Source organism: Megascapheus bottae, chromosome 8, assembly GCF_031878675.1.
Source record: "Megascapheus bottae isolate mThoBot1 chromosome 8, mThoBot2.hap1, whole genome shotgun sequence".
Lineage (NCBI taxonomy): Eukaryota > Metazoa > Chordata > Mammalia > Rodentia > Geomyidae > Megascapheus > Megascapheus bottae.
Genome location: NC_143516.1, coordinates 35407922 through 35435863, shown reverse-complemented (window position 1 = coordinate 35435863; position 27942 = coordinate 35407922). Strand labels below are relative to the sequence as shown.

The 27942-nt window shown below is 38.5% G+C and overlaps 1 protein-coding gene across 1 annotated transcript; it reads right to left on the bottom strand.

Annotated features, from left to right (window-relative positions):
* On the bottom strand, window positions 1-27627 carry Hdac2 (histone deacetylase 2). The gene is made up of 14 exons (XM_090338254.1): window positions 27482-27627; window positions 18044-18156; window positions 16667-16784; window positions 14390-14464; window positions 13310-13448; window positions 12464-12605; window positions 8872-8964; window positions 8686-8794; window positions 6275-6415; window positions 6030-6138; window positions 5295-5425; window positions 3934-4089; window positions 947-1004; window positions 1-378 (listed from the first exon to the last, which is right to left on the bottom strand). Exons 1-14 carry the CDS (start codon window positions 27531-27533, stop codon window positions 348-350), a joined length of 1467 nt encoding a protein of 488 aa, XP_090194380.1. The 5' UTR covers window positions 27534-27627; the 3' UTR covers window positions 1-347.
* Window positions 27628-27942: the final 315 nt, after the last annotated feature.

The window sequence follows — 27942 nt, the reverse complement described above, 5'->3', positions numbered from 1 at the left end:
CCAAGTACAATTTTTTAATAAAGATAATTACAAAAGATGGAAAAAATCAGCTCAGAAAGGCCAATTATTTCTTTAATAGATCCGGTTTTTTGACATAATAACTCACATCAATTTTAAATACTGTCACATAAAGCATGGTGAAGAAAAAAAATTTTTGTCTCATAATTAGAAAAACTCACAATAAAACTTGCCAAAAAAAAAAAACCAAAAACTAAAAGCCATTTTGAAAATAAATACAGTCCATGCCAAAATAGTATAAAATGAAGCCAGAAGTCTTCAAAGAAAAAAGTTTGTCCCAACATTTCTCACTTTTAGATGGCTTCCTAAAATCCAGGAGACTTTCAAATTCAAGGGTTGCTGAGTTGTTCTGACTTGGCTCTGTTGAAAGAGGCAATGTGAGTATTAAAAATGGCAGCTCGAGTTTAAACACACTCATCTAACTCTACTGTATTGATCAGGTGGTTTATGTCAACAGCTGATAAAAAACTTAAGTGCCTGAGGCTAGGAGTTTGGCTCAGTGATAGAGTGCTTGCAGACCGGGATTTGATTCCTCATTACCATAAACATAAAAAAAAAGCTGCGAGTGGTGCTGTGGCTCAAGTGGTAGAGCTCTAGCCTTGAAAAAGCCCACGGACAGTGCCCAAGTCCTGAGTTCAAGCCTCAGGACTGACCAAAAAAACAGAAAACAAAAAAACCTTAAGTGAATGCCTCAGTCTTTCTAGCAGCTTTGCAATCTATTTTAAGTAATCCTTTCCAAGCTAGCACAAAATTCTATGTGCATAGGCACACGCGCTTTAAATCCTCAGCTACATTTTACTTACAAACTGTGTTATCCTAATCTTGCTTAAATTACCTTTATACCACCAAAAAAAAACCTGCATACAGAAATTTGAGTACAATAACTATGTTTATTATTTTAGTATGTAAAATTACTAATATTAATTACCCTTTGGTATCTGTCTTTTCACCACTACCTTCCTTGGATTTATCTTCTTCCTTAACATCTAAAAAGTAAAAAGGAAGAAAAGGTTAAAATCTATTTAAAAAAATATGAGTTTTTATATTGTATTTTAAAAGTTTAAAATAAAAGCTATCATCCTATACAATCTTATGATTCATGAGTTTAGCAACAGATGGTAAGTTCTGTGTTAGATGCACAGGTTCAGAGTGTCAACAGTGTGGTCTTGCTCCTTTAGAGCTGGTGGCTCAGCAGGACGATGGCATCACCAAGAGGATAAGTACTGTGAAGAGTTCAGAGCACAGTGCTGAGTACTAGTACGGGAGGTCAAGAAAAGCTGCTATGAATGAAGTGATATCTAAAAGGTGTTCTAAATTGGAGCTGGTGTTTCACACCTGTAATTCTAGTGTAACCAGGCGGACCCAGAGAGGATGAAGGTTTCAAGCCAATGAAGGGACAGAAAATCTGACACACAATATCTCCAAAGGTGAACAAAAGCCGAGGATAAGCTGAAAGTGTAACTCAAGAAGGCAAAGTTAGCAAGAAAGCTAACCACACACCAAGCCCTGAGTTCAGACCCCGTAGGGGTTTAAAAAAAATGGGCTGAAGAATGAAAAGATTTTCTATGGAGAAGGATTATCTTCAAGAGAAAAGTAACTTAGAAGAACACTGAGGCAAGCAGATACTGGTAAGGTTGAAAGAGGAATTAAATAACCAGCACAGATGATGAGTTATGAGCAAAGGTATCAGATAAAATTCCATTACGTGCCTGTATAGCTTTTTCCTTCATGTATTTTTGTCCTTTTTGGGGGGAGGGAGGGCGCCAGTCCCAGGACCTGAGCACTGTCCTTGGGCTTTCTCAAGGCTAGAGCTCTATCACTTGAGCCACAGCACCACTTCCAGCTTTTTTCAAATATGTATGTGGTACCAAGAAATCAAACCTGGGTCCTCATGCCTGCTAGGCAAGCACTCTTACCATCAGGCCAAACTCCTGTCCCCTTCCTTCATGTATTTGGATTTATACTCTCAGTAGTGCCAGTCTATCAATGGCAGGCGATGGCACAACAGAGCTGCTTAAACCAGGATGGCCAGGAAGCAAACAAAGAGAATAGAGGAAGAGGCCTGGACAAGACAGAGCCCCCAACAACCTTTAGTTTTTAACTATCACTAAATAAATACTAAAAGTTTAATATTTAATATAGCAGCTACAGTAACATTATCAACTCCAGATCACCAAGGGTAAATTATTACAAGTGTGTTAATTTTTTTTTTTGACTGGGAGAATGGCCTAGTGGTAGAGTGCCTGCCTAGCGTGAATGAAGCCCTGGGTTTGATTCCTTGGTACCACATACACAATAAGGGGTGCAGTGGCTTAAGTGGTAGAGTGCTAACCTTGAGAAAGCCCAAGGATAGTGCTCAGGCCCTTTGTTCAATACCCAGGACTGGCAATTTTTTTTTTTTTCTCTCTAAATAAAAGCTTTAAGAAAAAGGGAGAGGAAAAGAAAGGCTTTTTCCTTTTTTTTTTTGGCCAATCCTGGGCTTGAGCTCAGGGCCTGAGCACTGTCCTTGGGTTTTCTCAAGGCTAGAACCCTACTACTTGAGTCACAGCACCACCTAAGGCTTTCTCCTATGTATGTGGTACTGAGGACTCGAACCCTGGATCTTTGTGCTTGCTGGGCAAGCACTCTACTACTAGGCTAAACTCCCGGCCCCTTCTATTCTAAGTTTTGACCTATTCATTTTTATTAACAGGTATCAATTGTACCCGTTAATGGGGCTTAGAATGATATTTGCATACATGTGAACACACTGAGAAAATCCAACCCCCTTTATCCTGTCAGCATCCCACTCTTTCAGTATCAATCACTTCTCAACATTCATAGTGGTATCTATCTTTTCTACTGGCCAGAGATTTTTAACAATTACAAGGCCCTATAAGAAGAGATAGAAGAAGAAGTTTTAGAAAAACAGCAATTTAAGTATTAAGGAGTTTAAAAACTATGAGCTTAATACACCAATGGGCCATTAAGATAGAAAATAGCAATCTCATTTTTAGTTAAAACAAGAGAGAGAAAAACACTCTAGTATTTTCTCATTGGGAAGAAAAAAAAAATCACCAAAAGGATAAAGATTTAAGATGAAAAGAAACAGGAAAAAAAAAAAGAAAAAAAAAAGCCCCAGAAAAGTAAAACCATTTTAGAGAAAGAGGCCGGTAATGCTAACAAAGGTGAACTAGGATGAATATAATGAAAGCATATGTTTTGCATGTGTGAAACCAGAACAGTAAAACCTGATGAAATTATTTTAAAAGGAAGTGAGATGGAGAGGGTATCTGAGCTGAAGTGATGTTGATTCTAATACATTGTGTTCACTGTGGAATGTCACAGTGAAACCCCTCCCTGTATAGCTTACTCAACTACTACAACTGGATAGGTAAATGATGTTAGCACAGTAGCTGTGAATCACCTTCATAGGTTACAGTAATAACACGAACAGGACAATTAAAACTAGCCCTCAGGAAGGAAGTTCATCAAGCCCTGACAATACATTTAATTAGAATACTACTTTCTACCTTTGCCCACTCCTGAAGTTCAATGGAAGTATAAAATTCCTTAAGAAAGTGCTATAATACAATGTGTTAAAAGATAACATATTCCAGCAGCAAATTCTACTGCCTAAAGCTGCTGACAGTACTCTGAAGTATGGGAAAGCACTGGGAAGTAGTGGCTTCTCCACAGCTTCCCCGTAAACTCTTTCCTCAGTTTCGTTTCCTTCTGTTTTTAAGCAGCCTGTTTACCTTCCAGTGTCTAGAAAACTATTTAGGAGCTAAAGACCACATACATGGGGAAAGAAAAAGTCAACCATCACACATCTACCCCTCCCATACTGTTGTGGCTGACTTTAAGATCTCATGAAAGCATCATGTAGCTCTGAAGTTTAAACAAAAGTAAAATATTTACAGAAAAGTAACTGACCTGCTTTTTTGTCTTCTGTTTCTTTTTTGTCTTCTTCAATCCTAGCTTTCTTTGCTCCTTTCTTATGATCAGTTACATTTCTACGACCTCCTTCTCCTTCATCCTCAGAATCTGAGAATTCTTCATCACAAGCTATCCGTTTGTCTGAGGCTCGAACTAATACATAAAAGATTAATAAATATTAACTGAAACAGGAGTTTCACAATTGTTAAAGTAAACAGACAAATATACACAATAATATTAAGATTTGAGTTAAACGAAGTGATTTGCTTAATGTTGAAATTTAATTTACAAAGACAGAGAGTCAAGGAGACATGAGAACATTTAGAGATGTGCTTTAAAAAAAAAAAAAAAAAACTAGTCATGGGGTTTAAACTCAGGGTCTCTCTACCACGTGGACCAGTTTCATGGCCAGCTTCTGAATGGTTAATCAGGGATAAGAATCTTGTGACATTTCTGTTTAGGCTGGCTATGATCCATGATACTCAGTCCTGAGCCTTGAACTCAGGGTCTGAGCACTGTCATTGGGCTTTCTCAAGGCTACAGCTCTACCATTTGAGCCACAGCACCACTTCTGGCATTTTTCTCTGTATGTGGTACTGTGGAATCGAACTCAGGTCTTCGTGCATGCTAGGCAAGCGTCCTACCACTAGGCCAAACTCCCGGCCCGGACATATCATTTTTTAAAGGCAAAACTTGCTAATAGGAAATAGGAAATAGAAATAATATCTTTAAAGCAGCACTTTATATCACAGCTGTGAAGAGAACAAGACAAAACAAAATACTATTAATACCAAGAGGTCAATATAATGAAAATTTAACAAATTCTTAAATATATGTAATGAGATCACAGAACATGGGTTACTTAACTCGTTCTACTTATTTTTCAATTTATTTTCAATCAAAATGTCTAATTTGTAGGAATTTTCATGTATATATGTACAATATTATAATAGTATGTATAAGATGAAACTAACTTCATCAGGTTGACATTAAGAAGCTAAACCTAGCCGGTTCTGGTGGCTCATGCTTATAATCCTAGCTATTCAGAAGACTGGGATCTGAGGATCACAGTTTATGCCAGCCCAGGCATTAAAGTCCGTGAGATTTTTATCTCCAATTAACCACCAGAAAACCAGAAGTGACACTGTGACATGAGTGGTAGAGTGCTAGCCTTGAGCTGAAGATCTCTGAGACCAGAGTTCAAGTACAACTGACAAAAAAACAAAAAAGAAAACCAAAAAGAAGCCAATCGTATAAAAGATGAAAAATGGAGAAAAGGACTTCACCAATATGTGCTCATGCAACATATCCTACAGTGTCATTTTGGAGCCACTAAAACTTTTAAGTTAATTTCTTACTTGAAATTCTCTTGTCAGGATCTTCTCCATCTTCATCTCCACTGTCTTCATGAACAGCATCTTCTGGGATGGCTTGCATTTGGACACCAGGTGCATGTGGTAGCATGCGTAGATTTTCAAATAAACGCTGTCTAAATTACACATGTAGTTATTAGGCAAAGCTCAAGCTCCTTTATACTCCCTCTTTTCCTAAGCTGAAGACTCAACCCAGAACCCTGTGTATGCTAGGCAAGTGTCTACAACTGAGCTACCTCCTGCCCTTAAAGCTCTTCTACTATGCAAATGCAAACACAAAATTTCACTTTTTGCATAGCTGTCTATGAATTAAATTATAGTACCCTATGTAATTAAAAAATGTATTTTAACTAATGAATGAAAAAAAATTTTTTTGTGTAGGTCATGGAGCTTGAACTTGACCTGGGCACTGTCTCTGAGCTCTTCAGCTCAAGGCTACCACCCTACCCCTGGGCCTGGGCAGTGTCCGTGAACTCTTACTCTTCAGCTCAAGGATACAGCCCATGGAGATAAGAGTCTCAGGTCCTTTTGTGCCCCAGCCTCCTGAGTAGCTAGGATTACATGTGTGAGCCACCACGCCAGCTTGAATGAAAAATTTCTGATGAACGAAAGCTCATAACTTTCTCTTAGTGAATATAAGAAATCAGATACCTAAGGTTAAAAATCCTTCTTAAAAAAACAAAGACATTTGTCAAGATGAACAATTAAATGACTTCTTACTTTATCTTTTCCATATATTCTGGAGTGTTCTGGTTTGTCATGTTTGAAGGACTAATATGCAGTTTGAAGTCCGGTCCAAAATACTCAAAGTAATCATTATATGGCAACTCTATTAAAAATAATGAAGTTTCATGTTAAAAGCTCAGTTTCCCTAAAACTTCATGCACAGAATCCAAAGTGAATGCTTAGCTATTTCTACATATTGAGAGTCCTTACAAACTAGGCACTGTAACATGAACACTTACCATTGGGAATTTCACAATCAAGGGCAACTGCTGTTTCGTATGTCCAGCATCGAGCAACATTTCGGATTGTGTACCCACCTCCTCCAAGCATTAGCAATGGTAAGTTAAAAGTTTTTACAACTTCTACACATTTAGCATGACCTTAAATAAAGAAGATCTGAGTAAGTAATTTTAAAAAGATCAAACAAAAAGCGAAAAAGTTCTTTCTTGCTCAAAATTACTTTCTAACTATTTTGAAAAAACTAAAAACAAGAAATTGCTAGTTTAAAACTCCTTATTAGTCACTTTTCATCCAATGATAAAGATGACATAACTGGATTATTTCTAGTAAATGCTTGACAGTAAAGTCAGATAACAATTAACTATTGATTGAAAATGAATACAGCCCTGGGTGTTGGTTGCTCAAACTCATAATCTGGGGCTAAGATCGGAGAACCATGAATAGAAACCAGCCAGGGTAGGAAAGTCTGTGAGACTTATCTTCAATAAACTACTCAGAAAAAGCCTGAAGTGGTACCATGGCTCAAGTGGTAGAGTACTAGCTTTGAGCACAAAGGAGGCTCAGGGATAGCACCCAGGTCATGACAGCCCCACAAATGCCCCTCACATCCAACCATATACCCTCTTACCCACTTTCTTTTTTTTGGTTGGTCCTGGGGCTTGAACTCTGGGCCTGGGTGCTGTTCCTGAGCTCTTCAGCTCAAAGCAACTGCCCTACACCTTGAGCCACAGCCTCAATTCCGGTTTTCTAGTGGTTAATTGGAGATAAGCATCTCAGTTCTTTAGTGCCTGGACTGGCTTTGAACCTGGATCCTCAGATCTCAGCTTCCTGAGTAGCTAGAATTATAGGTGTGAGCCACAGCACCAGGCTCATACCTACGTTTTTTGTTGTTGTTGTTGTTTGTTTTTAAACAAAACGATATTCTTGCAAGGTTACAAGAAAAAGTATCAGGTTGCATACAATGAAGCATTCCAGTCTAAACTGACTGTGTATAATCACCAGTCAATCACCAGTTTGTATTAAGTAAAACCCTTTCCATTTCCTACCCTATCATATGAAGAATGACTATGCATACTCTGACTTACCTTTGGGTAACAGTATTACAGTTATGTTTCTTAGTCCTTAAAATAAAACCCAGAAACCGCTGGGTATATTATCATTCAGGAGTCATCATTAAACAAAATCCCTCAGATTTTGTTTATAAAAAATTAATGCATATTGATTTTTAAAAAAATGTAATCCCAGTCCTGAGACTGGGATTAAACATCCCCAGGAATGTTATCCTTGAGACAGCTTACCTTTGACTGTTAGGCTGAAGAAACCAAGTCTACCACCAGATGAACTCAGGGACTGAGTACTACTATCCCTGAGGTTTTCTGCTGAACGCTAGCACTCCATCACTTGATCTAAAGCTCCAACTTTGGCTGTTTGGTAATTAATGTAGAGATAAGAGACTCATGGACTTTCTTGCCTGGGCTGGCTTTGGACCACACTCCCTTAGATCATGGCTCCTGAGAAACTAGGATTATAGTTGTGAGCCACAGGCATCCAATTCATGTTGAATTTTTAGAGAAATAAAAAGTTACAAAGAAAAAAAATCCCTAGGTGGTCTAACATCCCCATCATCTAAGGACCATTATAAAGTTTAATTATTTGTTCTCTATGTAATTGAAGACAGACCATTTTGATTATGTATTCTTGGACAACATACATTTCGCTACTGCAACTAGGAAAAACATGGGTGTCTTAGATAAAACTCATTTGGGCCACGGCCAGGAGTTTGGCCTAGTGGTAGAGTGCTTGCCTAGCATGCACAAAGCCCTGGCTTGGATTCCTTGGCATCACATACATAGAAAAAGCTGGAAGTAGTGTTGTGGCTCAAGTGGCAGAGCGCTAGCCTTGAGCAAACAGTGTCCAAGGACAGTGTCCAGGCCTTGAGTTCAAGCCCCAGGACTGGTAATAAATACCTACCTACCTACCTACATAATTGAAATAATCTGGCCAGGGAGCTGGTGGCTGACACCTGTAATCCTAGCTACCCTGGAGGCGGCAATCTGAAGACTGCAGTTTAAAGCCAGCCCAAGCAGGAAAGTCTATGAGACTCTTATCTCCAATTAACCAGAAAACCATAGTTCAAAGTGGCCTAATGAGGACTTCAGCAGAACAGCTCAGGGGAAGAGCCTGGGCACTGATTCAAGTCTGATGACTGAACTCCCTCCCCCCAATACAACAAGAATAATAACAATCACCCACAAATCAACTGGATTGAAAAACAGAATCAAAAAGTTAATTTACAAACCTGTAAGTAAAGTTACCTGACAAAAAGAAAGGCATACAGGGAAGGGGGGAAGTCACTGTAAAGAAGAAAAGCCACTTTTCCCCCAGGAATGTTGCCCTTGAAAGTGATTACCTTTGACTGTTAGGTTGAAGCAACCAAGTCTATCACCAGATAATGAATCTGCACCACACTGCAATACCACAGCACTGGGTTGATACATCTCCATCACTTTTGAGATGATCTATACATAAAATAACAAATGTTAATGTATCTACTAACACTTTAAAGTCTAATTTTTATTTTGAAAATAATACTTACAGGCTTAAATATCTGCCCATATGACTCATCGTCTATACCATCTCTCATTGGAAAATTGACAGCATAATATTTGCCTTTGCCAGCACCAATATCCTAAAAGACATAACTAGATTTTAATATTTGCTAATAACATGGTATATTTATGACAGTAGTTTTAAAGGATTTAAAAGACCAAGTCCGAAGCCCAATTCTGAATTCCACTTAGTAACTACAGGAAGAATACAAACTGAAAAAGAAAAAAGATGCACATTCCAAAATGAATACTGCTTATGAAGCCTAAAAGAACCACTTCCAATTAATCTTACGGCATTTAAAAAATTTATGAGTCTATATAGGATGAGGCTAAGTGAAGTGAACTTCAGGATATGGAAACAATTTCTTTTTTTTTACCCCTTATGATTTATCTCTGTAATTGTTACTTGTCACCCGACAATTAAAAACAATAAAAAAGGATACAATAAAAAACAATAAAAAAGGATACAATAAAAAACAATAAAAAAGGATAGAAAAAAATTTTAAGAAAAAAATTTGAGTATATTAATTGTACAATAACAGATTATTATGACAGTAATGGGCATTTGTGGGTTTTTTGTTTTCTTTTTTTTTTGGGGGGGGGGGGGTCGGTTGTGAAGCTTTAACTCTGGGCCTGCGAGCTGTCCCTGAACTCTTCAGCTCAAGACTATCGCTCTTGAGCCACAGCACCACTTCTGGTTTTCTGGTGGTTAACTGGAGATAAGAGTCACAGACTTTTTTGTGCCGGGCTGGCCTTGAACTGTGATCCTCAGATCTCAGTTTCCTAAGTAGCTAGGATTACAGGCATGAGCCACCAGCACCCAGCTGGTCATTTGAGAAAAAATAAACATAAATGCAATATTAAGTTACACTTTTAATGTTTACCCAAGAAATTCATTGTATGCAGAATATGATGAAAAGTAAATTTAAACTTGTGAAAAACAGAACTATCTCCAGCTCAGGATCCTTTTGGAGACACAACTGTGAGCTTTAAGCCTGAATTGTAAGTTTTAACAACTACAGACTAAAATATCAGATTTGCTCTTTACCATTCCAAAGACTCAAAGGAGAAAGTAAAATCTGGATTCTAGACACATGAACAGATTTAAATTATTTGGAGATATTACTAATGCATCTTTGTTGATATTGTGCATACCTAGCTACAAATATGTCTAAGTGTATAACAAAATGCACAGAAACCTTTTCGGAAAACTATTTTGGTTTTAACACCAAAGGACTGATAATCCTCACGTGCTTTTAAATGATGCCTTGAGAAGTATACACCCCCGAGATCATTAACACTTGTGCAAGTTCCCCTCAAATCTGTATGGAATCGATCTTAGCATAGATCTATTTTTACAAAGGCAAGCTTAGTTGTATCACCCAAATTCTAATGAAAAGAAAGCGAGCAGAATTACATTCTCCTTCAAGAATTTTTCCTAAATGATGGAGAAAAATGGAAGAAACAAGAACCTCTAGACTTCTGCACAGTTCAAACAGAATACACTGGGATCCTAATATTTCAGAATTAATTAATGCTAATTATATAGAATTAATCAGCAGTCCCCTAACTAAAGGTTACCAATTCAGAGTTGCTATCCTTTTTAAACCAAGCTTTATCCCATTTCTTACTTGACAACTGGTCTTTTGCCACACTTCTTTCTTCTACCTAGAATATTTTAATTATAGGCAAGTTTTTACAATTAGCCTGCCTTTTCTCTTTTAGAATGGATTAGCAGACAGAAAAGAAAATAACGATTAAAATGACACTTGATAAAAACTTTGCAGAAAGCACAAACACAGCTACATATGTAATGACTGGTTTATAAAATTTTATGGATACATTCAATCATTATTATTAGAATTTCTTTTCATAAGACACTGTAAAATATTAATTGAGAAAAATTTTTCTAACTATGGGTTGCTATGTATTTTCCAAAACTTCAAACAATCAACCAGTGACAGCAAGTTGGGTTAAAAAGGATTGAAAGAGGGGCTGGGAGTTTGGTCTAGTAGTAGAGTATTTCCCTAGTATGCACAAACACCCGGATTCAATTCTACGGTAACACATACACAAAACCGGAAGTGATACTGTGGCTCTAGTGGTAGAGATCTAGCCTTGAGAAAGCCCAAGGAGAGTGCTCAGGGTGAGTTCAAGCCCCAGGACTGGCAAAAAAAAAAAAAAAAAAAAAAAAAAGATTAAAGCTGGCCAAGTTGGCTCATGCCAGCTACTCAGGAGGCTGAGAGCTAAGGATTGAGATTCAAAGCCAGTCCATGAGACTCTTATCTCCAATTAACTACCAGAAAACCGGAAGTGCTGCTGTGGCTCAAGAGGTAGGGCTGTAGCCTTGAGCTGAAGAGCTCAGAAACAATGCCCAGGCCCAGAGTTCAAGTCCCATAACCAATAACAACAACAAAAAAAGATTGAAAGAGGATAAATATTATACAAAGTATGAATGTCAAGAAACCTTTTGCTGGATTTTCTATTGAAATGTAAGGGTTGCACACACATGTAATCTATTTTTTTACAGCAGGAGCATTCCAACTGTTCAGAATCAGCCAGAGTTTCTTGGAATTTGTATTTATTTGATGGATTTTCAGCCATCACTGGCCTTATGCCTTTTAACTAAAATTATGTATCTCTAACTTTAATACCAAAACTTACTCTAATTACATCATCTGAGCTCCTACCCAGTTTTAAATTAAGTAAGGTTTTATCTTGAATGCATAGAAAGATTACCACCTTGTGGTCAAATAAAGGAAATACACATACCTGAAGAAAAAAAAAAAATAATGCTCCTCTTTCCACTGTGATTTCTCTTTTACTTTTACTTTAGGACAAGTGTTTAGGACTAATATTCAATATTATTAAGGAGACCACTCTGTGGTTAAATAAAGGATACTTTCAGACTGCTCTTTAAATCTTGCTTACTATACTGTAATGACACACCACAATCTCAAAAAAAACCCCATAATAGTTTAGAATATTCAAAGCTATAGTAAGTCAAATCTCCCATATAATTACAAATTTTACTAAACTACTGAACAAATTTTAATATGCTCATAGTGTGCTTTAAATCTAAAAGCACCAAATGAAAACATAAGCAACATATTTACTGAAACAAAATCACTTAATAGCTTGCCTGTACTAAGGCACAGTATGTATGCTTTCTCCCCAAATGATATAGCTACAGCATTTAGAAGTATAAGAATAAAAATGAGAGTCAAGAGAAATCATAAAGGACAACAGAAGATTATAGAGACTGTTTTATCCCACTCAAATTATAACCAACAAGAAATGTGAGTTATAAATATATAGCTATTGAACTTGAACATCAAGTGCTCCTCATGCTCCTTTGAGCTTTACAAATACTGAGTCAATTAAAAAATAAAAAATAGTCCCTTTGATTCTAAGTTTTTGCTAACAGTTGACAAAATGAAATCTAGTAGATGATACAGAATATAGTTATTTAATTATGTATTCAAATTTCAAATTAGTAACTCAGAAAAACACTAATTCAAGTACAGGACTATTAATCTACATCAATATCATATTTATCTTGACAAAATTTGGTCTTACCCTCAAGTCTCCGGTACCAGGAAAGTATTCCCCATACTTGTGGAAGGAAACAGTCATCACACGATCTGTTGTGTAAAAAGCTTCTTCAACACCATCACCATGATGGATATCTATGTCAATATATAAGACCCTTTGATGATACCTAAAAACAAAGCCATGAGTAAATGTTATCTTTTCAGTGTTTCTAAGATGGATGCGAGGAGCAACCATGTAAGTTTACGAACTGCTGTTGAGCTCTTCAATTCCAAATTTAAACCTCTTACCTACTTCTCATTTAAGAGAATACTTAATCATGTGGAATTACAATTTGAACCTTAGACTTAAATTGGGATCCAATATGAGAGAATGCATTTACTCTATTAACATTCAATTCTACATGCTTAAAAATATTGCACATTAAAAAAATTCTGTCAGCATTTTTATTTAGATTTTATTTTTTGAAGATGTCACACTCAACAGAGTGAAAATGTGAAGCTTAAATAGGCAGATCATGGTGCAGACACATGACCTGGAAGGAGAAATAAGGTACCATGTAGAAACCAAGCAGTTATCTAGTTTCGTTAGTCACAGGGCTTAGACTCTGGCCTGAGTGATGTCCCTGGGCTCTTTAGCTCAAGGCTAGTGCTCTACTGCATTGAGTCATACATAGTACCACTTGTTTTTTTGGTAGTTAATTGGAGATGAGTCTAGGACTTTCATGCCCAGGCTTTTTTTTTTCTTTTGGCCAATCCTGGGCCAAAGTCACATAAATCATTAGCTAAAACCACAACTCAAATCTCAGCCAGATTTTTATATGCATTTTAAAACATTTTATCACATGAACTGTATCATTGTAAATTAGCTTACTTGAGTAATTCAAGGATAGCAAGCACAATATCATTCACGTAACAGAATCCTGATGCTTCTGACTTCTTGGCATGATGTAATCCTCCAGCCCAGTTGACAGCCATATCAGTTTGTTGTCGGTTCAACTTCACAGCCCCAGCTGAAGAGTAGAAATACGATAAGACATATATAACACTATCCTATATAGTTGTGACTTGTTTAAATGTACACCTGGGAGTTGTAAGAACATTGATAGAATGATAGGAAAATCTCAAAATGTAAGTTTTAAAAATTAAAAAGTCCCATTGTAAATATGAAAAACTGTAACAAAGAAATCTCCCTCTGTATAATTAACTCAAGCTAGTAAAAATAAACAAAAATTTCAAGTCATTCTATCATAAACATGGGGGATTTAAGGACAATTATCTTTGCTAGTTTATCTCTGTAATGTCCCCAAGAGGCTCATATATTAAAAACTTGGTATTTAATAAAAGGTGAGGCTGACCAGGATACATTGTTTACATCTGTGGAAATATCACAATGGAAGCTTCATTGTACAAATATATGCTAATAAAAACTGGCAAAAAAAATGCCTTGCTGCAAAATGAACAAGACTTACTCTCTGATATGAGAAGAACAGATGATGGAGTCTTTAAGCGTTAAGGCCCAGTGAGACATTCTAAATTTCTAGATTACTCAAAGTGTGACCTCAGCAAGGACACTGGTCCCTTCCCTCTTTCCCAACCAGCCTTGATGAAAATAAGCTTTCTTTCCACTGTACACTCCCAACCCGATGTGCTGTCAAAGGCCCAAAGCAGCAGGGCTAATTGCTCATGGATTGAAACCACCACAAGGTAAGAGGTTAAACAAATTATTCCTTATTTTTTTTTTTTGCTATCAAAACCCACTACCATAGAGCAAGGGAATGGTGGCACTCCCTGTATTTTGAGACTTGGAGGTAGTTGCAGAAGGATGACAAGTTCAAAGCTATACTAAAGAGAAAAAAACAAACCTCACTACTATTAAAATGTCTGTTTTACATGCCCAAAGTATAACTGTATTCAGATTAATTTTTAAACCTGATTGAATTTGGACACTTACCAACTGAACCACCAGTGGAGAGCTGACAAAACTCAAAAAGCCCATCAAACACTGGACAGTCTTCTCCAACATTAACTGCGGAAGATGAAATTCATTTGCTTAAAAAACTATTTTGACAATCATGTTTATCTGAAACAATCATAAAACAAATACTTCATGGTAGTACCCCAAAATGTGGGTTGATATTCTATTGAAGGTAATTAAAATGCTTCTTTTGAAATATAATCACCACATCTCACCAGGATTATTTGTGAAATAATCCTGCTTTCAGAGCTCAAGTGGTAGAGGACTTGTTTAGCAAATGTAAAGCCCTAGGTTCAACACCCAGTACTAGAAAAAGAAAAGGATTCTTATGAAATATTTTTTCTAAAATGATTTAACTCTCCAAAATCTATATACACTTCTAAACATAAATCTTTAAGGAAGTAACAGCAACTAATAAAACTTGTATGCTTTGAAGAAAAAAATTTTAAATGCATTAAGGGTCTTTGCTTTATTTAATTAAAAATTGGCTTAGGTGGGCATTGATGCCTATAATTAACTGGCTAAGCAGGATTAATAGTGGGTTTGTGGCCAGCCTTGACCATAAAGAGTTCCAGGCAGCCGACCTTACATACTTTGTCTAAAAAATAAGTAAATAAGTATAGACCTAAAGGAACGAACAAAAAAAACAACAGGAAGACAGAAAGCATGCATAGTATACACCTATGATCCTAGCTACATGGGAGGTGGAGGTAGGAGAACCTTGATTTGAGGCTAGAATAGACAAGAGTAGAGACCCTGTCTGAAAGCCCCCCCCACCCCAAAAAGGGCTGAAGGCATGCCTTAAGTTCTGCAGACATTTCTTTTTTTTTTTTTTTGCCAGTCCTGGGCTTGAGCTCAGGGCTTGAGCACTGTCCTTGGACTTTCTCAAGGCTAGAGCTCTACCACTTGAGCCTCAGCACCACTTCTGGCTTTTTGCTATGTATGTGGGGTACCGAGGAATCGAACCCGGGTCTTCATGCATGCTAGGCAAGCACTTTAACCACTAGGCCAAACTCCCGGCCCCTCTGCAGACATTTCTTATAAATAATAAAAACTTTAAAAATTAAACAGTTGCCTTACAACAATTTTTTTGGGGGGGGGGGCAGTCCTGGGCTTGAGTTCAGGGCCTGAGCACTGACCTTGGACTTTCTCAAGGCTAGAACTCTACCACTTGAGCCTAGCCCTTGAGTCTTAGCACCACTTCTGCTTTTTTTCTATGTATGTGGTACCGAGGAATTGAACCCGGGTCTTTGTGCATGACAGAAAAGCACTCTACCACTATGCTAAATTCAAGGCCCCAACTTTTAAAATGTTCTTGATAAAGCATCCATTAAACTAATTGTTCTCCTATGCCCATGGCTAACCTTAATCTTGAAAGATGGTAAGAATTAACCAAGTCTGTGGAACAAAGATATAGATGTAATCCTAGCTACTCAACAGGCTGAGATCTGAGGATCACGGTTCAAAGCTAGCCTGGGCACTAAAAAGTCCATAAGATACTTATCTCCACTTTATCACCAGAAAACTGGAAGTGGCACTGTGGCTCAAGGGGTAGGGATTGAGGGGGCAGGTCAGGGTTTTGAACTCAAGGCCTTTTGCTTGTGAAGTCAATGTACTAGTATTTGATTCACACTATCTACTTTAGTTATGACATTACATTGAACCAAATGGGATCATCTATAGTGGAAATGTGTAAGAAGTTTTATGAATTTGAGACATGTAATAACCTTATTAACCTCTCATTTAAAATACTTTATAATGTATTACATGAAAGAGGTAAGATTAAATGGAATCTTCATTATTTCAACAAAGGCAAAAACATTTGTACAGTACATCCATACAGAAGACAAACTATAGACATTAGGGCTAAGACTACCTAAATAAAACAACAGAATGAGATTTCTACCAATAGTCTTTATTCTCACAGTTATTATGGAAGTTTTAACTTTTCAACCTACCATTCAGATAGTTTTGTCTTTTTTTTCCTTTTTTGTTTTTTATTGTAATTAGTAAAAAGGTTACATGATATTTGCCAGATAGAAGGTGCATTAATTCACATACATTGATACCCTTTCACATGTATCTTTTTTTTTATTAAATTGGTTTTAATTGTAAGACTAGCTTTTTGAATCAATTATATTAACAAGACCAATAGGAAGAGTTACCAATTTGGATAGTTCCACTTATTCTAAAAATACTTATTTACATTAATCAATACTAATACGAATATATATATATATATATTTAACGTACATCTCTGCATCTGCTTACTATACTCGGACATGTTGTCTGGTCTAATTGACCGTAGAAATTTGATATATTCATCACTGTGATACTTGGTCATTTCTTCAGCAGTGGCTTTATGGGGTCTCTGTTTAAAAAAAATAAGAATATTACATATTATATCAGAATTATTAAACAAAATATATAAGCTAATCTAAATTTCTTCAAAAGAACTAACCCACCAGAGTGAAGTAAAACCCAGAGTTAACTAAAATTCATGCATGCATGTTTTAGGAAACAATAATGAACAGCAAAACTAACTCAAACTCCATAAAAAACATTAACAGGAATTAGTCATTCTTTATGATTTAGTGAAAATAGATCAACCCGATGGGTTGGTTCCATGTTCATAAGTTCTTTTTTTTTTCTTTTTTTTAAATTTTGCCAATCCTGGGGCTTGAGCTCAGGGCCTAGGCACTGTCTTTAGGCTTTCTCAAGGCTAGAGCTCTACCACTTGACCACAGTACTACTTCCAGTTTTTTTCTCTGTATGTGGTACAAAGGAATCAAACACAGGATTTCACACATGTTAGGCAAGCACTCTACCACTAGGCCATGCCTCCAGCCCTTCTATCTATCTATCACTCTTTTTGAAATCCACAGATTTCATCCATGACCTTTCACAAAGACCAAATTCTCACTTCTTACTGTTCTCGTGGCTTTTTTTTTTTTACTTATTCTGATTTTCTTGTATACAAGAAAATAATTTACATTGTAAACTTCGTCTTTCTTTTCTCCTTGAATATGTTTTGTCTTCACTTAAATATATTTCTGCCTTTATCAACAAAAGCTCTAAGGACTTTTATCCTAAAAGATATGTAATTTGGAAGCAGCGCTGTGGCTGAAGTGGTAAAACACTACTAACCTTGAGCTGAAGCGCTCAAGGACAGCATCCAGGCCTGAAGTTCAAGCCCCACAACTAACCAAAAAAAAAAAAAGATTTATAATTTGCCTGCTACTAACAGTATTTGATACATGCAATATTTGTAAGATCAATCATATATTTATGACATATTATATACCATATTATATAATTGTTTTCTAACAATACTAGGTCAACGGTTCTTAGCAGCACAGACAATTCTACAGTCATTGCCAAAATAATATACTTAACAGTTATTCTCTAGAAACATGCTAGCTAAAACTGTGAGAAATTATTTGTGAAATGAATAAGGAAAAGGAGGAGGAAAAAGAAAGCTACTACTATTCCAAATTCCTTAAGAGAATTTTCTCTGAAGAGTAAAACAAGGATCTTTACATCTATTAAATTCTCTCCCCAAAAGGGAAATTATAATGTTTCAAACAGTTTTTTAAAAGGGGCTACATATTTATAAAAAGGTATACTCACATATATTTCCATTTTTCTGTATAAACCATAATTTAACAGCAAGTTATGAGTCATTCGAATTCTGTGTGGTTTCATAGGATGACCCTGTCCATAATAATAATTTCCAATATCACCTAAAATAGATAAGTCATAAACTAAGAACAGAATCTTCATTAACTATCTCAATTTATGTATTCCAACAGTAGAAGGATAAAGCAAACAAGATTTACTGAAAATTTTAATGCTTTCAGAATTCATTTAGAAAGTTTAAAAAGTGAGGTACAGTAAAAAACATGTTGATAAATATTAACCTTTACTGGTATATAAAGAAAAGTTTTATTGGCTATTTTTACTGGTGTATTTTTAGTTTCTGTTCCCTAAAATGTTAATCTGCTTTTAGTGTATTGGTAATAAATTCAGATGCATTTTTTAGGGTATGTCAAGATTTTTTTCAACAAATAAATAATGCTTCTTAGATGATTTGCTGGCACCACAGAAATCCTTTTGACTTGGTTTTACAGGGGCTAAAACCTTCTGTAGGTTCTATTATTCTCTTATCATGGATGTGTTAGTAACTAAAACTTAGGTCCTAAACAAAGCTTAGCTATGTTAAAAATATTCTTGACATTCTCAAGGTAATGAAGATATTCTACCATTTTCATGACCAAGAAGTTGCAATTCCTATCCTGTTTTCTAAAGTAACTTAACACAATGTCTTAAAAAAATTATGCGCAAAACAAGCAAATAGCATCAAAATTAGATTTTTGTCAACCAAACTTTAGCAAAATTAAATTGTTAGATAATATTTCACATTTTCATTAAAAGTAACAAAAATTCTTAAATTATTTTTCTAATGTAGTAAGCACTTTTTACAATACTTTTACTAAACTAGAAATTATATTTAGCACTATCAGGTTTAAAGAATTCAAAAATGTTGTTGGGACAAAGAACACCATTTACTCATCTTTAAGATATATAAATGTTCTTTAAATATACATCTTTGTTTCTTTGATTAATGGAAATCAGAAACAGAAATCTAACGTTTACACTCTTCATCTATTTAACCACTGTCCAGAATGAATATTTACTTTGATTTTCTCCTTGAAAGAGTGTGACTGTGTAATCCAGGTTCACCAGAAACTCAAGATCCTCTTTTCCTCCACTTCTACCCTGGCTGAGCATTCAATTTTTATAAAACCCATGCTTCTAATAATATGATTAATGAATATTGTTAGCATAGTACCTCTGAAAACAATGCACATGCAAGGGAATGCTTAAGAGAACATTCATCTTAAGTGCAGTGCTAACAACAGAGCTAAGGAACAATGCAAAAAAGTCACAAAGCAGGGCTATGGGGCTATGCATATATCACATCACAAGTGAGAGGCCATGAATGTAAAGCACAACTATCAAGGAAGGATTTGATACAAAGCTCTGCCCTACCTAGAGGCAGCAAAAAAGACCAGAAAGCAGTCTGGTCTCACTGAATTGTTAGATACGAAAAAGTAAGCAACATGTATACTTAAATCAATGCAAAGAAGAAGTAATCACTACAAAGGAGAATACAGTAAGACTAAAGAAAATGCAATCTTCATTTAACTTCTATCTACTTCTATGTTAAGATTACTAAGGAGAAATATCTTTCACATGTACACATTAAAACATTTTAGTCAACAGACTAAAAATCCAATGGTAAGTCACAGGTTCCAATAGTTTATAAAAAGAAAAGGATAGTGGCAATATCTCACCAAGTGTGTTTGAAAAAGATGACACTGGTAATTAACATTTACTGAATACTTACACACAAGAGAAGTTGCTATTTGAAGCACTTCACATATATCACTTACTATTTCTTAAAACAACTTTATGATATAGGTATCATTACTATTTTTCCTATTTTGTAATTGTGAAGAATCATGAACTATATTAGTCAAGTAACAACACTGAAGTCAGTCCACTAGCAAGCAGAGGAGCTACATTAAACCAAAAAGGACAGTTCACAACCAAGGCTCTTTTACGTAGTAGTCACTGCCAGAACAATAGTGCTTTCAGTCACAAAAAAATGGCAGCAGCAAGGCTAACAAAAAAGTGTGTAATATAAATACTTTTAATTGAAGTTACAGATTAATATTTTATCAAGGATCCCCCCAGCCAGACATTGGTGGTTCATGCCTGTATTCTTAGTAATGCTGAAGGCTGGGATGTGAGAATCAAGATTGAAAGCCACAACAGGCAGGAAAGCCTTTAAGACTTAGATCTCCAATTAAGAACCCAAAAAGGTGGAAGTGGAGTTAAGTTTAAGTGGCTAAGCACTAGCCTTGGGTGAAAAAGGTAAATAACAGTGCATAGGCCCCAAGTTCAAGCCCTGGTATTGGCACCAAGGGGGAAAAATAATTCTTCCTTTATAAAAGAATCATTTCTAACCCTTTTTCCCCAATTTTTTAGATGGCTGCTTTGTAGATATTGTCTTTTTTCTTTGGTTAGGCTCAAGACTGGGACTTAAACTTGGCACCTGACACTTTCCTTCATGGGCTAGTACTCTGCCAACTGAGCTATGCCTCCAACCCTTCATTCATTCTTTCTTTTTCTTTCTTTCTTTTTTTTTTTTTGGCTAGTCTTGGGCTTGAACTCAGGGCCTGAGCACTGTCCTTGGACTTTCTCAAGGCTACAGCTCTACCACTTGAGCCTCAGCATCACTTCCAGCTTTAACTGCCTGCTTTTCATTCATTCTTAATAAAGGTTAAATGTTTACAGTTTCATTAATCTGGTTTTCTGATTTCAATTATCAGCTATGTTAGGTCATTTTCATTGATCTCTTGGTCTGGAGGTACAGAGGTTGCAAACATTCAAACTCTAGTGTAGTGAAAACCATAACAACAACAACAAAGTGATTTCCTAACCACAACAACCTTTCTTTGACAATACGAAGAATCTCTGGGAAACTGTTGGCTGTTCAAGAGAGCAAGGGAGTGGTTACGGAGGCCTGCAGTCACCTAAAATCCGTGGAACTAGATGTTTTTCATTTTTTAAACTTTTTCTGATTATGTTAAAGGTACTATGGTAATCTGTCATAAATAATATGCTAAAGGCTGGGCAAAATTTTATAAAACAAAAAGATGCAAGTAATCACAAGTGGGAAGATAAGCATTACATTAATAATTCAGGTAAAACTTTTGATTCCAAACAAGTCACAAAAAAACTTACGATTTTCAGATCATATTGGATTTCAGGACTGTGAAACGTACTTTTACCCCCGAAGGTTAGCTGACTGTAAAAAAGATTCAGGAAAAACAAAACAATACAAGAAAAAGGTATGAAAAGGCAAACTATATTATCCTAGTCTGCCACAGAATACTCAGTCCACTAGTAAGTTTTAATACAACTGATCCTTCCTCCTTGATACACCGAGTCTGAGTTTCCATAAGCCACTTTTCTGGATTTTACTAACACCATAACCACTCCTCCACTAAATTTTAAACTTCGGGGGTTTCTTCAAGTTCATTTGTTTATTTCCATCATTTGACAGGCAAGACGGTTCTAGGTGCCTAACTGTTCTATCCTAAGTCTCCTCTCCACAATAGCTGCAAAGCAGTGGCACACACCTATCTACTCAGGAGGCTGAGATCTGAGGATCACAGTAAAAGCCAGTTCAGGCAAGAAAGCCTATATGACTCTTATCTTCAATTAACTATCAAAAAGCTGGAAGTGGAGCGGTGGCTCAAGTGGTATGGCACTAGCCTTGCGTTTTTTGCTCAGGGATAGTGCCCAAGCTCTCAGTTTAAGCCCCAGGACAAGGACACATCCAAGATACTAGAGGCTGGACATCAATGGCTACTCAGGAAGCTAAAATCTGAGGATTGCTGCTCAAAGCCCACCAGAGAAAACTGAGGATTGCAGCTCAAAGCCCAGGCAGAGAAGTCTACAGGACTCCTTTTACCAATTAACCAATAAAAAGGCTGGAAGTGGAGTTGTGGCTCAAGTGGTAGAGCACTAGCTCTGAGTGCCAATGCTCAGACAGCTCCCAAACCTTGAGTTGAAGTCCAGGGCGGGGGGAGGGGGGCGGGGAGTAGAATAATGGATCCAAGGTCCTTTTATCAGTCTATACAGACTAACCTGACATCTCTTCTCTGGCTCACAGAGATGACCATTCTCTGTATTTTCATTTGAAATGAATGGAGATATCAAATACAGGGCTAGTGGTTGGTTAGTCATTACAACCTCAGTGAATGGTGGTACCAAGACCTACCTAATTATTTAAAGTGTCCACATCCATTCCATTTTATGTGAATATACATTCAATTCTTGCTTCCAGTTTACATTTCACCATTTAACCAATTATTTTAAGAGAAAAGTCTCTACTATGTTCTCAGTTCTCTTTCTGTTTTTCCCTACCCTCCTGGCCCCCAGCCAGGGATCTTGCACATGGTAGGCAAGTGTTACACACCAGTAGTGAGTTCTATCCCTGCAGCCTTCTCTTCTCTTAGGAAACAGTCTTTCATTTCCTTTTTAAGACTTAAATAAGCCAGGCATGGTGGGATCTCAGGAGGCAGAGATCCTGAGCACTGAGATTTCCAAGCCAGCCTGAGAAAAAAAATGAGTGAAACCCGATCTTAAGAGAAAAGGATGTTGGAGCACTGCGCATCTGTCATCCAAACCATTGTAGGAAGTATCAATGGACATTTCTGGTCCAGGCCAGCCTGGGCAAAAGGTGAGACCCAATTTCATACATACCTAAAAAAAGAATATCCTTACCTACCAAGTACAGGCCTTGAGTTCATACAATACTGCGAAAAAAAAATCATAAATAGTTGTAATGTCTCCTTGGTCTCCTTGGACATTACAACTAGAGTCAATGCGGAAAAGCCAAGTGGAACACTGAGGGACCACTTTCACCTATAACATGGACAGAACTCCCAGCCAGCCTGTCTATAAGTATGGTTGTAAGAATTTAAAAGAAAGTAAGGTGAAAATCCTCTATCTGCAAATCGTAATAACTGGTCTATTCATCAATAATTCAAAGTTCAGGTTTAAATGCTAGAAATATAAACAAACACAGACTTCTTGTCCTTATGAAACTTTTGTTCTAATGGAGAGAGAAAAAATTAAGTCACAGAAGTGATAGGAAGAAAAATAAAACAGGGATCAAGGTAACAAAGTAAAATTTAAAGTGAAAAGAAGTTCTGAAGGAAGATTCAAACACAGGAAATATGCATTTAAATAGCTATATGTAAGTGGTATCAACAGTATTCACAAGTTAGTACTCATTCATTTAGCGCTCATTTGCCTCAAAGAAATAACTACCTGGGGCTGGGAGTTTGGCCTAGTGGTAGAGTGCTTGCCTAGCATGCACGAGGACCCGGGTTCAATTCCTCGGTACCACATACATAGAAAAAAGGCAGAAATGGTGCTGAGGCTCAAGTGGTAGAGTTCTAACCTTGAGAAAGTCCAAGGACAGTGCTCAGGCCCTGAGCTCAAGCCCACGACTGCCCCCCCCCCCAAAAAAGAAAGAAATAACTACCACAACTGCTAAGGACCCATGCAGCTGTTATATGAGCTGGTTGCCGAATTCAATTTCTACTAGCAGTATACTGGGAGGTATGATTTTGCTATGTGTTGTCTTTCTACCTCTGTACAGAGCTGAGTGTTATTCTCTGAACCACTTGTTTCTGAAAGGTTTTGATTACACATGCCTATCGTGGGAGGTGGGCTGAGGGAGAGCACAGAGCAATGTGTACTTTTACATATTCAATTTTATTAGAGTATTAAATGTGATGGGCCTCCAACCTCAATTCAAAACCAAGTGTAGTTGACATCTCTAAAGTATAATAATGTCAGTACTGCAATAGCTTAGTGTGACTGATTTTAGGGACAGAAAGAATCTTATAGACTACCTAATTAGCTATACACCTTTTTACAAACTGGTGGTATTCCTGTATATAGAAGAATGAACAGGACTTAAAAGTTTGTTTCTGGAAACTTTGGAGGCATTAATCAATGGCCAGTCAAATGAGTAAGAAGGTACTCTGTGCATCAACACCTGAAAAATCACATGGGACCAGCAAGTACAGTGATCTAAAGGTTACAATTAGAAGCACACAACATACCCTTTGAGTTATCTATCCCAAAGGGTGGTGACTGACGCCATTCTGCCTAAGTATCATCTAGGGTAACAGAACTTGCTACTTTATTCCTTTCCTTTTTGTTTCTTCAAGTTCTTACCAAGTTAAAACCAACTAATTTAGACTAGTAGATTATTCAGGACCGATACTATTGACACTCGCAAGTGAATCATGTACACTTGAATGCCACACAGTTCTCTTGTGCAGAAACTAATTTATTTGTACCCTTTTTTTACAATTAAAGAAGGAAATATTATTGTTATTCATAAAAGCTGCCAATGTAGATTGCTGTTTTCTGTTTGTCTGTTTTAGGACACAGTTTGGCTGTGGAGCCCAGGCTGACAGTAACCTAAGTTTACTAGAACTGTAGATACTCATGCTTCAACTTACCAGGTACAGGAATCTCAAGCATGTACTACCACTTCTGACAAAGCAGGATTTGGGAGAATGAAGACACAAATTTTGGAAATTATTTGTTCAAAATTTAACATATTATATGTTAATTAATGTAAGTGAAACTATCTAATTTCAAGAATCTGTAACTCAGCCTCACCCAAAGAATAATCCTGAAGAATATTCAGCATAAGTGCATTTTAAAAACAAGTTAGGAAGAGAGGTTTAAGTATTTAAAAAAACAAAAAACAAAACAAAACCTTGGGCTCTCCTAGCAGAGATTTGCAATAGAGCAAAACCTTGATACAAAAGGCCATATAGTAGGACGCTGAATGAAAGGATCTCTAGGATACAGAAACATAAGCCACATAATGAATGATTGTTGTTCTTAAGGTACTATGTTATCTCTCATCTCTTTTGCTGTCCCTTGGTTATCTCATATTGTTACAGTATCTCACTTGTTACCTGATATATCGGATATATTTGTATTTGGTTATTTGAAATTGGATAGGGAAGGGGGGAAAACAAGATGAGGGGTGGGAGTGGGGGGAGGGAAATGGGGACCAAGACATGTGAAAGGGTATCAATGTATGGGAATTAATGCACCATCTATCTGGCAAATATCATGTAACCCTTCTATTAATTACAATAAAAAAATATATGAAAAAAATTCTTAAAAAAGCCAAGGAATGGTTAAAGACCCTGAGTTCATGCCCCAGTACCAGCACCATTAAATAGACATAATGGGTACAGACAAAAGATAAATAACCTGCTAGATTTATATACCTGCTTATCAATCATCAGGTAAAGAAAGCACTTTCATGGGCATTAGCCTATGGGCTAACAACAAACCCCTGCTCAGAAAACTGCTTCTCAAGTGAACCTCCTGGTTTTACTGTACAAGCTTTGTGACAAGTTACAAGAAGCTTACCCCACCACAGTCAATAGCAAGTGACAGCCCCAAGCATCAGTGTTCCCAAAATACTCTTCCCTTCAACACCAAACTGTAAGAGGAAGGAATCATTATTCTAAAGACAATGTAATTTTCATATCAACTACTCTATTTCCTTTCACTTCAATTTCACTTGTTGGTGGCATTTGCCACTAACATATTATAAGTTATGTTAAAATTCAAATGCTCACAACTCTACCCTCCAGTGATGGTATAATTTCAAATCAATTCATACAATATGCATGTGGTCCTCTCAAAAACATTAGTCTATTTTCATTTTGTCCTATCTTTCTGTAAGATTTTAAGATTTTTTTTTTCTAGCTTGTGACACAGATGGTTACTTTGTTTAAAACAAGCATTAGCCAGCCATAGGTGGCTCACCTGCCTGTATTCCTAGCTACTCAGGAAGCTGAGATCTGAGGATCATGGTGTGCAGCTAGTTGTGAGACTCTTATCTCCAATTAATCACCAGAACACCAGAAACATTGCTGTGGCTCAAAGTAGTAGAGCTCTAGCCTTGAGCTGATGAGCTTACAGATCCCAGGTATCACAACCTTCAAGCATCACCACTGATTAAACAAACAACAATAACAACAAAAACCCAAGCATTAATGTTTGCCAAATGAGGAGATGATATGACCAGTTCTAAGTTAGGGTCAACTCTACTTTGATCTAATAATGCTCTAGATAGAGCCTTATAGATTTCTTTAGGGGACCGTGATTCCAACACCCCAGATGCAGGAAACTGCTAGGATTTTCAGTTCACGGATAGACTTTTGTTTAATTCTCTTATTCCACCCCTCAAGGGTAATCTACCTAGTCTGAAATCTGTTAAGCAGGTTATTCCATTTAGTATAACTCCAGACTGGCACAGCAAACAGGAGTCAGAGATTTCGCGTTACCATTCACACTCCAAGGCAGAGTACCATCGGGAATTAAATCATCCTTTCCTCAATTCACTGTACAGTGAGCATAGTCGTGTGTTCCACACTTTTCAAAGTTTGCCCACGCCAAGGTTCTCAACCACTTCAGAATCAACATCTTGCTTTGACAGGCAAGATGGCCAAAGCTCTCCTCCTAAACCTCCACCGATGGATGGATCGATTTCCTAATAAAACAGAGAGCAACAAAGAAGTGGGTGGCAACCACCTCCCACAGAAGCAGGCCGGGACCCATCGAGTCTGGGCGACAGACTCGCACAAGCTGGCCCCTCCTTCCCCCCAAAACCTCCCCTGACTTCCATCGGCAACCACTACTACTACTACCCAAGGCGAACTCCTCCGAAATCCTAACTGACACAGGGGAAGTGGGCCTGGGCATTAGCATCCCGGGCAAAGTGGCGCTCAAAGACACCGGGGAACAAAGGGGAGGGATGGAGCCCACGCACGGGACCGGCGCGAGGGCCGGACTCGGACTCCCCCGCCCTCGCCAAGGCTCCCCGGCCCCCACCCGGATCCAAAGGGTGCCGGGGTGGGGGGGGGGGATGGAAGAAAGGGCGGGATGCAGGGAGGCTGGACCTGGTGGAACGGGCAGACCCTCCCCACCCGGGACTGACCCGTCCCCGGGGCGCGGGGAGGCGAGGAGCCGGCGGGGCCGGGGGAGGGGAGAGGGCCGAAGGGGCGGAGCTCCAGGGGCCGCGGGGCTTTGTGTAGCCAGGGCCCGGCTGGCGATTCTGGTTCGGCAGAGGGAGGGTCGGGTGCCAGAGGATGGAGCGACCCCCAGATCTACCTTAACCCCCACCCGGGATGCGGGCGCGAGCGGCGCGCCGGGCGGGGCGGACCGTTTCCCGCCGCCGCGAGCCGGGGCAGGCCGGCCGGGGCCCCCGGGGCGGCGGGCCGCACGCCTGGACAGGAGGCGAGTGTGGGAGGGGGGGCGCCCCGGAGCCAGCAGGGCCCGCGGGCCCCCACCTGCCCGCCCGGGACGGGTGAAGATGCGTCCGCCCCGCGGCTCCTCCGCATCCCTCCGCGCCCGCGGGCCCCAGCCCTGGCCGCTCACCATCGTAATAGTAGCAGACTTTCTTCTTGCCGCCTCCCTGACTGTACGCCATGGGCTCGCCGGCCGCCGCCGCCGCCGCCTCCCGGCTCCGGCTCCTCCTCCCGCTGCTAGGGCTGCCGCCGCGACTCGGCGGACAGTGGATAGGACCGAGGGGCCCGGTGGGGGACCGGTCCTGCAGGGGCGCGCAGGTCGGCCGGAGGGCGGGAGGGGTCCGGGAGGACTCGGAACCGCCCGGCTGAGGCGCCGAGAGCGCGGAGCGGGGGGGCGGCAGCGGCGCCAACGCGCGACACTGGGGCGGGGGAGGGGGGCCGCCAAGCCACCTTCGGAGACCCAGCGCAGGCAGGACGCGTCCACTGCGGCCGCCGCGGGGGAGCACGCGACGCGGCCCCAGAAAGAGGCCGCTCCCGACTTGAGGCAAGAACCCTGCCAGTGATGAGCAATTCGCAGAGGATGATTTGATC